We start from the raw sequence: 12268 nt of genomic DNA on the forward strand, positions 1-12268 counted from the left end.
AAACCCCCCCCCAACCCAAACCCATTTTTTTTTTTTTTTTTTTTTCCCCCCCCAAAGCCTACCTACCTTGCTGGTACTGGTCGAAAGAAAAGAGGCTTAGACCACCCAGGACCGCGTAGTCAAAAGTCTGCTTTGATGTGGCACCGGCATATGTGGTACAATCACAGCCAAAACACACTCACAAAGCACAGTTTTATTGCCTCCTGCGCCACATCGCTGTGGCTCGTTGCTAGAGTGGTGGGATGCTTCAGAAGACAAAGAAGCAGAACGAGAAAGAGAAACAGCCACCTACTGTGCCAGGCAGTGCAGGGCTGAAAAACTGGAGCCGTATGGTCCCCCTCAGGGAGGGGAAACCTGCCCAGTCTAACCACATCTCAATTAAGCAATTAAGTTCAAAAGTTAACAGGGGACTAATTAGAGAGTATAATGCTGAGTACTTGTTTTAATCTGCCTTTTTTTTTTCCGTTCACCAGGCAAATCTGTCCGTGACCTCGCTGGCACGCAACCTACTGTTAGTCACCCATGTATGGTCGGAGCCTTAAATATGAACCGTGCAGTTTCAGACAGATCAGTCATCGTCTGTAAAATAAGCCAGATCCACTGGTTGATTCCAGTGAAACTAGCTGACTGTGAAAATCCAGTTTTAGAGTTTGCAGTTATGAGGAAATCACCGAAATATGACCTTTTAGTCATATACACCGTGACTGTTTTCTGTTTGCCTTTTCGTTTTTAGCCCTGCAGATTGGTTTTATTAGACGCCAAATGAGAGGTTTAGAGCCCTGTTACTGGGCCATTTTTATCTCAGCAAACTCAGAACAATGACTCGCTTTTAAACCTTGAGGCTGGATCATGCTCCCATCTCTGACAATATGCCTCCAGCAGAAACTGTTTGGAGCTCATACATTTCATATTTCTTGCTAAAGAGGAGAACCGGCGCAGCTAGACTGGGGCTTTCAATGAAGAAATATATGAAGGCGGGATGACAGGGTTGTAGTGGGGCTGCTTAAGCCAAATGTGTTTAGATTTAGGCTGACATCCATCCACACACTGGCCCTCACAAAGGTATTTCCATCCTTTGAACAATTTCACATTTCATCATCGAATTCATTGTTTTAGAAAATCAATCAATGTGGGATGTTATTGATTAACCGACGTTTTTTGTGTCGAGCATCAGGATTTACTGCAGGAACAGTCGATCCTGCCGGCTGAATAATAGATCAGTGCAAAATTTGAATTTCTGACATTTGAGTAAGTTGGTCAATAATTACTTTTCTTTCTAAACAGTCATTTGCTACATTAATATAGCACACAATGATGAGGTGATGATGATGTAGGTAATATATTTTGTCGCTGTAGTTGCATGTATTTGCATGCTTTTATTGAATTTGTACTTTATAGACCAACCCAAAGTAGCTCATTATTGTGAAATGAAAAATAAGTATTCAACAAATAAGTAAACATCAGAAAAAAAGTGTTTTGCATAATAGATAGCCCCATTATTTTGATACCCTAATAATCAAGTTCATCCGGTGCAGCCAGTTACTTTCGGAAACAACCGAATCACCTGTATGGAGTTGCAACTATTTGGCCAAATACAGCTGGGGTTTGTCACAAGCCAATGGTTAAATGTCAACCATAAAAGATCCATTTTAATGTTTGCCACTATAGCAATGTAGTGACAGACTACACTGCTAGTAGTTTGTCACTTCTAGCATTGTAGCAGTGACAATCTTCTAACAACTAAACTTGGTAGAATATGCTTTGAGTAGATGAGATCAAAGTTAAACATCTAAAGCCCTTTAAATCTCCATAACAAACGTGACATGGTGGTGGCAGCATCATGCTGTGGGAAGGTTTTTCTTTGTTTTTTCAGCAGAGCTTTACAAAACCCTGAGGCTGAGGGTGCAGATTTGCAGAAATGCCAAACTAAACAAACATATCTATAATGGAAGGGTTTAGATCAGTGTTTCTCAACCCTGGTCCTCACCGCCCCCTTGCTCTGCATGTTTTAGATGTACCTCTGTTCCAGAACAGCTGATTCAAATGATTGGATGACCATCAAGTACTGCAGAAGCCTGTTAATCACCCAGAGATACAATTCAGGTGTTTGGCAGAAGGGAAATACCTAAAACATGCAGGACTGGGGGGCGGTGAGGACCAGGGTTGAGAAACACTGGTTTAGATCAAAAAGATTTTATGTTTTAGAATGGCCCAGTCAAAGTCCTAACCTATATCAATGGACATTCTCTGGCAAGACATAAACCTGATATCACCATAATCCAAAGTGATTGAGCTTGAGCTATTTTGAAAAGAAGCGGCAAAACGCTAGGTCTCAATATCGGCAGAGCTGCTGGCGACAAAACCCAAAAGACTTGCTGCTGTAATTTCAGCAAAAAGTGTACCGACTCATGGGGGCTGAATACATATGCACGCACACTTTGCGGCTGCAACACGTCAACACGAAAAAGGTACTGCATACAGAGAGGTGAGAAATAACTCTTTGATTCAGTTTGTTTCCCAACAGCCGGCTCTTAAAAACTCCGAAGTGGTTGATTAGCAGTTTGTGTTCTTGCCTGTGTGCTCATGTGTGTGAAAGAGGTGGGAGTGAGAACAGCCAGGATGCAGTCTGAGAGGTGAAGGACTCCCCTGTTGTATGTGAGGCCCTGGAGGATTCATCTCCCCTTCCTCCTCCTCCTCCTCCTCCTCTCTCTCCCCCTCTTACACTCACCCCTTCCTCTGTGAGCTCCACAATGCTGGGAAGAAATGTGTCATTAACGGGGAGGGGGGAGAGAGACCAAAATAATGTTTATGGGCTCAAGCAGCACTGAAATCATTTTCCATATCAGTGCAACTGCATGGGCCCTGTGGGGGAGTAAATCTGATTTTCTCCTCCCTGTGCCAATGGGAAACATCATGGGAAAGAAAACAGATTGGATTGTTAGAGCGATGGCCTGACGCAGCTGTGGGCGGCTCTTTTTTTGTGTTTGGGCGCTTTGCTGTGCGCGCGCGTCTATGTTTGCTCATAAGTTTAAGTGTGTGTAAAAGAGAAGGATTGAAAAACGAGAGATGGGGTGTGAGTAAGAGACAGCTAAATGTGGGGAGATAACATGCACATGTGGATAAACGTTTGCATTGAATCTCCCGTTCAATTCTGTGGAAGTGCAGAGTCGGGACTCGACACGTGGCCCTAAATTAATCTCACGTAGCAAAGGGTCAGATACAAGCGTACTTGTTAAACCTCTGTGACCCCTCCACAAATTCACGCCTCTTTTCGTGCCCAGTCTGTAAGAAACGGTTAACTAAAAGACAAATAACCCTACTGGTTTAGTAGAATGCTAAAGGAAACACTGAGGCGCTTTGCAGAGAAAAAAATCACATTGCAATGAAAAAATAAACTAGAATGGAGCAGCCTGTAATTCCCTTCCTAATACATCTGGAAAATTTAAGGGGCAGTTTGCCTACTGTGTGTTGCAACATTATTTTCACTGTGCGTGCTGTTAAGTCTGTTTTGTGGGAATCGGGAACGTGGGTGATTTCACTGGTGGGTGTTACGGTAGGGTGACGAGTTTGGAATCTTGGTTGTCCAGATTGTTGTCCTCGACCTGCTGCTGTTTCAAATCTGTCCTCCCACCTTTGGCGCCCCGGTCTGGAATTCACCGCTCTTCTCAGATTTGTCCCAGTGACTCGGCAAACATCTGCATTTCGACGCGAATCATAGCCAGTACGCCTAAGTGAGCCCAAACCTTTTGCTAAGCCCAGTAAATTTTCCATCTGATGCTGCTGCTTTACATTCATTTTTACTGTAGTTCTTAAACTTTATTTCTACCTGATCCTCCTCAAATCCACGCTCTCCCTCATCACTCAGCTCTTACCACGACAGTCAGAAATATTTTTTACTCTTAAATGGCACTCTCTCTCTAGCCTGCTCCTCTGTAAAGCTGCAAATGTGCTGCATGTCCTCTTTATTTAATGTACCAATAAAATATCTCTTAAGCTGGAACTCTTCCAGGCATTGCTTTCGCTTGCTCGCCGGCCACTCCCCATCCGCTCCTCATCAAGATTGGTGGTGGTGAACTCTTTGAACGGCAATAAAACTCTGTGAAAAATTACTTTATGAATGATAATTGTTGTAACACCTAGGTCAAGTATACACTGAAAAAGATTAGTGACAATTTCCTCCGAATTTATTCATACTCCTTGAACTTATTCACATTTTGTAGGACCCAGAAAATGTTTTGGGATTTTTGTTTGATAGACCAACATAAGGTTTACGCTGGTCTTTGTTTATATGACTGTTCAATCTCTGGAAATGGAAATAAACTAATATTACATGTTACCCTGAATAAACTATAATTCACAGTGACACATGGTGGAGGGATCCTCGTCTGATCCCTTTTCTTTTCTTTAGCAGGGAGAGCCAAAAGTGGCGATAGGTTGTCATGAGGCATTGTTAAGTGTATCATCCTGTTGCATTATGTTCTGATCTGGCTCAAAGGCCACAGCAAGAAGGGAGATGCCTGTTCTAAAGTTCCTATAAATATGTTCAACACAAGCTACGGTTAAAATCAAAGTTTCTAATATGAAGTGTGACTTTGGCGTGCATGGGCGGAGGATATATGTGGAAGTTTTGTAATTTACAATCAAAATAATCTAGAAAGCAGAAGCAGCAGGATACCTGTGGAGGGGAGCAAAGAGAAGTTAGCTTGCAGTAATGGATTAAATAATTGAAGGTTTAGGCATAACCTAACCACAAGGATCCTGCAGGAGTCCTAACACTGTAGAGGAATATAATTATTTAAATTCCTCTATAACACATATAAATACAAAAGACTTTGAGAGAACTAATCAGAGAAACATGCTAACTCTGGAGGAGCTGCAGGAATCTATAGCTCGCGTGGGAGAATCTGACAAGAGGACAGCTATTAGTTCCGGATCATACTTTTTGTGGAAGAAGAAAGCCATTGTTGATGAAAATCCATCTCGATGACAACAGTCACGTTGGAAAAGGTATTACAGTCAGATAAAAATTAAACATTTGGACTAGATGCATCATGTACACACAGCAATCTCTTACGTTGGAAGCTGAATTGTAGTTCGATAATGAGCTAGAGCAGGCATAGAAGCTAGTGAGAGATGGTTGGAGTTAAAAAATGTGCTGCAAAAATGTTAAAATGGGGCAGAGGTTAATCTCTTAGCATGACATAACAAAGCAGTACAGTGAGAAGTACAATAAAATGTTCAAATCAGGAGTGTCAAACTAAACGTCCCTCAAGCACATTTAGATGTGTTTCTAATTCAGTACATCTGAGCCAATATTTAGGTCATAAGAAGACTTCTTTAGAAATTGGTTACATATTTGATTGAGGTTTCTTGCACCAAGGATGCATTTTAAAGTTCAAGGCAGCATGCCTTGAGGACTGTATTTTGAGATGCCATGTTTGGATCAAAGATAATTCAAAGGTTAAAATGGCCCAGTCAAAGTCTAGACCTAAATATAATTGAGAACTTTACTAAATGCTGGAAGACAAAAAATACTTGAGATTGTGCTTGCAGCAAAATAGGGTTCTGTAATTTATTGAGTCAGAGATTGTATAAATGCTGGTCAAACTCTTCAGATATTCACTAGTGAAAAAAAAAAAAAAAACTTTAATCCGTTATTTTTTTTTCTTTTAACATTTACATAATTGGTTTTGTTGGTGTGTCATGCAAAACCCAAATGATTGAAGTTGTAGATGTACCGTGACAAAATGTGAAAAAGGTCAATGAGCATTAATAATTTTGCAAATAACTTTAAGCATCTGTACACATAGAGTGAGAGCAGTATTGTTGCAAGATGACTGCTTTCCTTCTTGTACTTCCGTGGAGTCAGTGTTAGAAATATTTTTGACAGTGCAAAATGCGGTGAAATGCTTTGATGTTGCCTCTAAATACGTCCCAGAAGAAGCATTTCCTTGTGTTTCTGTTTGGGCCCCGAGTTCACTCACTGTTATTTTCAGAATTCCTGCCAAATTACAGTAAGCCATTTTTGGGTTAATTTATTTAGGATAAGAACCTCTAATCCCCGTCATGTCCTCTTGCATGCCGTGCAAACACTTGTTCAAAGTTTGTAGATAAATCATATGACCTCTCCAAATAAATTGTATTTGCTTTGTACTGCTCCAAAAGGATTTCTAGTCTGCCTTCGCTGTCTTTACCCTGTCATCGTTCTGATAGTGAACAAGTGGCTGACCACCAGCCCCACTTTGCAAACACAGGCTGTCAACTTCGGCAAGACGGCTGCCATATGGACTCACAATCGCGCACACAGATGCTCGCATATGCTCCGCAGCTCCCACACGCTCTTTCACATTGGAACTTTCTCACAGTTGCTCTCACACTTATCTGCTCTAAACTCTCCACTCTTACCCTCCCTACTGTCCCCCACTGGATGTTGCCCTGTGTCAAAAGAGTCCTTCTCACTCTCTTCCTCCATGCGTCTATCCACCCATCCTTCCAACTGCTTCTCGCTTTCCACTTCTCCCACCCCCGCGCTGACCACATCCACTAAGCTCACTCCACAGGCACGCACTGTGGAGAGTGTCGGAGGCGTGCGCTGCTGGCACTTTCCCCCACCCCTGCACTGGGCACGGCTCCAGCGCTGGACTGCCTGATTGCTCTCTCTTTCTCGCTCTTGCTTCAGTATACTTCTTGATCAGCCCAGCTTCTCACTAGATAGATGTTACCATCAACTCTCTCTAGAACAAAACGAAAAAAAAAAAAAACAAAAAAAAAAACATTTGCAACAATTGTTTCTGAGAAGGAATTTGGCTACCAGTTGCACAAATGCTTTCAATATGACTTTGACTGTTTAAAGGAAATCCCCCCCACTTTAGTAGCCATTTCAAATTCCTACTGGGTTTTATTGTGAGGAAGTAGGCGCTGGGTTAGTCAGCGGCCCTTTGGGATAGCATATGCAGTCTGGCTGGAGCTGCTGGTGTGTACAGTCCCTCACTACAGTCCAGCTTTTCAAAGTTTAAAAAGCCCAGTTATGTACTGTATTTAGGAGTGAACACTGGTGTGGAAAGTCCGTCTTGATTTTTCATGGACATCTAAATTCCTGGACAGAACTTGGAATTTGCTCGTTAGGAAAGTCTGGTAGGAAAGAAAGTGGAGGTCAAACCTTTGTACCAACAGGCGTCCTGCTCAGTATGTTTTTGCTTGGTAAGTCGATATTCATTTCCCTTGGTTTCAGAGTGAGTTTGTTTTGGAGTTGTCCCAAGAATACATGCCACAATTAACTGAGTCACCAGTGATTATTTTGTTGTAATTATTATTATTATTATTATTTTTTTTACATAAACAGTGTCTCTAAAACGTGTGCACAGTGCTGTTAAAATACAAGGTTTATGTAATGTCAAATAAATGGTAGAATGATAAATTATATAAAAAAAACAATACATATAATGTTGCATTTATCCTAATTTATAGAATTTACATTGTAATATGGGTGTAATAACTTGGTTAAAAAAGTGTGTACACTCTTTAAGTAATGCTGTAAATTCTGCATTGATTCTTCTTGAGTACTCACTTACCATTAATTCTATAAAAATCTGATTTATTTGAAAACAAGTCCCATTATTTAAAATTATTATTATTATTATTATTATTATTATTATATATTATTATATATTTTTTTTTACATTTGCAACCTTCGTCTGAAGCCAAAGGTTATTAAGATATCCAGAAAATCTGTCTGGATATCTGAGGCAGAATGTGAACAGTAGATGTCCTCACAATTCAAAAGACTTGGAGAAGGCTTGCAAAGTAGAACGGGCAAATCTTGTCAAATCAAAATGCGGTATGCTAATCAACTCCTGCCAATGAACACTGAGTAATGAAATTGAATCAAAGGTGCTTCAACAGGTTTGGATAGTGCACACTGTTTTGTTTTTCTTTCCTTCTATTTTTCTTTTCATTCTGCGCTTTGAACTCGTCTATTGCTTAACAGGGCTAACTGTGTACACTTGTGAGAGTCTCTCCATAATCACACAGGTAGAGAATGTTTGCTGGAATTATAAAGAACTCAACTTTCACACCACAGTGACTGCCTTCTTCACACACTTCGCCTTCTTGTGTGTGTTGACCGTTTCCAAAGATACGTGGTCTGCTTCTTCTGGCCCATTTTCTGCGGCGCTCCCTGATCACTGAGCGGTGGAGAGCAGGTTTATGCAGTCACACCTACAATTTTCTCTTTGTCTCCCTTCTCTCGTCACCGTCACTCTCACCTCTCTCATTGTCTGTCGAGTGTCCTTGTCTAGACGACACGTCTTTCCGTCCCTTTAGGCAGCTGTCTGAAAACAAGACTGAGAACCAAAGACTTCCTGGGCTCATTTATCAAAAGCAGAGGAGGAAATGTGATGCACTGGGAAATAATCATGGGCAGTGTGTGAATGAGTGTGCATTTCCTAAGGAGAAAATGTTGGTGTGAGTCCAGCATTCAAAAGGACAACATGCCATTGGTGGGTGCTTAATGTCTTCTCCACCGTTTTTATTTCCCAGATTACTTCTTGACCCACGTAAATCTGTTCACATCCTATTATTGTGCAACGCCTTGTTAGGACACCAAGCAACAGCACAAGCTTGAGTAATATTAATCAGCAGGGTTGCTAACGTACCAGATTAGTTGCCCAAAAAGTACAAAGAGGTGGGGCCTCTCTCCCAGGATCCAAACAATTAAAACCAGATAAAGTTTCTTGGTGAGGTGTGTGTGTGTGTGTGTGTGTGTGTGTGTGTGTGTGTGTGTGTTTGTTTGTAATACCTTGTGGGGACGATTTTCCTGACATATACTACGTTATGGGGACCAATTGCTCCTTGTGGGGACCGGAGCCTGGTCCCCACAAGGGGAAACACTGTTTTTGGGTCAGGGGTTAGAGTTAAGGGTAAGGTATGAATTGAGTTTTGGTTAGGGTTAGGGCTAGGTATGTGATGGGTAGGGTTAGGAAAAGGGTAAAGGTTAGGTTTAGGCTGTAGAAATTAATGGAAGTCAATAGAAAGTCCCTACAACGTTAGCAACACAAACGTGAGTGTGTGAATACAAGTTCTGGGGCTTCAAGGTAGGCTGTGAAGGCTGTTGTTGCTGAGCAGCAGGCTGACTGAGTGCATCAGTCCATCGCTTGTTGTAAAGCCTACTTGCCTTGAGCGCTGTTTCTCCTTTGTTCCCATGACAACTGGGCCTTCATTCTTTTGCTCCGCCTCCCAGCCTGCTGCTCGCTCCTTTCCGTCCTCGGGGGCCTTTGCCTTGGCCCACGTCACCTCACGTGCACAGTTGTTAAGCTTTGTTCCGCCGTCATCTTACACACCTATGTTGAAAACTAGTTAACACCTCCAGTTCAAGAGCTGCCGTGCTATCTGTCAGACCCTTTTTTTTTCCTTTTTTTTGCTTGCACGTTTCAACTTTTCTACAAGACATTAATTTTAGGCTTAAAAGAAGAAAGCTTTGATTCCTCAATTCATTCGTTTCCCCCTTACTTTAACTCTATAAGAGGATTAATCTTTATTTCCATTAGAGATCGGCGCCAATTAGGATCTACATGACCTGATGTTTTTAAGAACCTGCACAACTGCGTTGAAAGAAAAGTATAATACATTTAAAGATCAAGTAACTTCATTTTGAGCAGTACTGATAGATTTTCTATAAATACAGGGGAATTCAGTGCTTGTAGTAACTTTGTTTTGCACTTAGGTTGGTATCCAAAATGAAAGTCCCTCAGGAATTAGCTATTTCACCCCTGGTATTTCCATTCTTTCAGGATGTAGAGGGTAAAATTTAGTATGATGTTGCACTGTTTCTTTTAATAAAACAAAATGAAATGACAAACTATTAGATATGTTCATTACTGCTGAGTCAGCAAGCCAGTAACCTGATGTAAAGGTCAGTGTGTTATGAAGCCATATTTTCTTCTGCAGCTGATATTGGAAAAGTTATTGTTATCCTCTCTGGAGTAGATGTGAAGGTCTGATGTAATAGTTGTGGGGAGGGCCTTAGGTATCCCTCCCAAACCCCCCCGGCCCCCTGCCTCAATATAATTTTAAATCGGCCTTAAATCTAGCTTAGTCTTTTGAAATCTACTTCCTTGGCATCCTCTTTTCTCATCTCCTCTTTCTCCTTTAGTCGTCTCTCTAACAGCAGCAGCTCTCCTCTCAGATAAAGAGAGGCTTCGCTCATTTTGTCACCTTCATAGTCTCTCTCTCTCTCTCTCTCTCTCTCTCTCTCTCTCTCTCTCCCCCCTCTCTGTCTTTCTCTCTCTGAGGGAAAGCTGTTAATAATGCAGGAGGATTAGCTGATCTATGTGAGCTGGAGGCGATGAGGAAAGCTGGGGTTCCTGGGGGCAACAGGCAGAGGGGACGAGTGTGTGCCGTGTGAAACGCGGCGGCACACAGGAGCCCTAGGTGCCTGGATGACGGAAGCTGGATGCATGCCTGGTGAGCACGCTGGCCATAATCCCACCCCCTGACCCCCTTTGCCCTGTAGTTTGGAGAGCTGTGCCAGGAGCCCTCCATGGAGACAGGGTGATAGGAGGTGGCAGCAGAGAGCAGAGGGAGAAAAACAATGGCTTTTGTGGTAGTTTACAATGCGTTGCATCAACATACACAACTCTCCTACAACTGAGGAATCCTCTTCTTCAGTTCTATACGTTACATTCTCTAAATAGTTGAAGGAATGATGGTGTTCTTTCAGTTTATTGCAATTTTCGGATCTGTTAGCAGCTCAATTGAGTTATTTTTTACATCTGAGTTTATTTATCTTCACAAAAGCAGCATCATACGCTTGCAACCCTATTTACACACTTTGTATTGTTTTATTTCTCATTATGCAACCGAAACTGCAATACGCTTTTTGGGGTTTTGCTCTTTTGGGCTACGCCTCTCCTATCTTTCCACATCTGTACGCAAGAACTTTTGCCCATTCTTCAACAGCTCAAACTTCGCTAGATTGAATGGAGAGCATTTTTGAACATATATTTTTAAGCCTTGCCACAGACTCGACCATTCTATCACTCCTTCTTAGTGTTTTAAAGCAGGTGGATAGCCATTTTGTTTGTTGGTTTTGGAGTTGCTGTGTCTTCTGTACTTCATGAAGTTATTAATTTACTAACGTATTACACAAAGAAATCAGACTTTTTTAATATTTAAATTAAATTAAATTAATGACACGAAAGGCTAATTTCATAGAGGTTTATTTATTTATTTATTTTTTTTAAAGTGGAAGTTAGGAAAATTTGGATGTCCTGGAGAATTTCCACCTGTCTTATGGTATGGTAGAAAATGTGGCTCAGATTATTCAAAATGTATTTCCTGACCTACCATAGATGGGTGTGACCTCCTCTGTTGACCCTTTTGTTTTGACATTTTAGCAATACGCCTGTTTGCTGTAGGTGTGCTGAGCAAACCGGTGAGTTCAGGCCTTCTGTCTGCCTTGAGGAGATGCTCATTCCCTGCTTACCAGATTAAAACTTCAGACATTTTGTTCTCACAGTCACTGGAAGGGACCGACTCATGTTTGGATTGATTAAAGGTGGAAGAAAATCCGGTCATGTCACACATGTTGCAAGATCAACCATCCTAGGACAAAGATGGTTAACCTTCATAGTGTTTCTTAACCCTATGCATATATTTTTATAGCTTTGCATGTATGATACACACATCTGTGTGCATGTGTGTGTGCAAGTGAGGTCTCATACTGGCAACTTCATACATATGCATGAGACCTCATGGTTGTGTCACTTGGGGGAAATGAATGTGTAAAGAACTGGGCTCCCGGGCCCCTCACTCAAGTGCACTGGCGGGCGCGTAATGGGAATGCAATTTAAGCAGTGGTTAATCAGTGTGTTTTCACCAGCTTGCCCAGCAATGCATAATAGACAATCAGCCCCCAGTCACATGGGCGTTGCTACAAATGGTCAATTACTCATCATAGTCTTGTTAAACACAAGGTTCAGCCAGCCAGGGACAGATTGCTCTGCTGGTGCCATTATTATTGGGAAGAACAAAGCAAAGCAACGTTATGAGTCAGAAAGAAATCGTGACAGAGGAAGGGAAAGAAGAGACAATAGGAATTTGAAAAGGCACGGACATAGTGTATTTCTGCTCATCGGAATAGGAAAGAGAATAGCGGAAATGGCTGTTGTGACAAAAAAAAAAAAAAGAGAGGAAGGAAAAGGGAAAACCAAAAATGGAACTGAAAAAGAGTGAAAAATAGAACTGTTATAGTCACGCTGAGAAATGCAAG

At 41.6% G+C, this 12268-nt stretch overlaps 1 protein-coding gene across 6 annotated transcripts in view; it reads left to right on the top strand.

Moving 5' to 3' along the window:
* Positions 1-12268, top strand: part of bahcc1a (BAH domain and coiled-coil containing 1a) — an 88915-nt gene that overhangs the window by 32509 nt on the left and 44138 nt on the right. The window contains exon 1 of one of the 6 annotated variants that reach the window (XM_015035145.1): positions 5500-7200. The exons of the other annotated variants lie outside the window; for them this stretch is intronic. Coding sequence (XP_014890631.1) covers positions 7188-7200 — 13 coding nt within the window. The 5' untranslated portion in view covers positions 5500-7187. Of the gene's footprint in view, positions 1-5499; positions 7201-12268 lie in introns of those variants that run through there. 6 annotated transcript variants of the gene reach the window in all.

This window comes from Poecilia latipinna, unplaced genomic scaffold, assembly GCF_001443285.1.
Source record: "Poecilia latipinna isolate Pla-1442-1.1 unplaced genomic scaffold, P_latipinna-1.0 Scaffold325, whole genome shotgun sequence".
Lineage (NCBI taxonomy): Eukaryota > Metazoa > Chordata > Actinopteri > Cyprinodontiformes > Poeciliidae > Poecilia > Poecilia latipinna.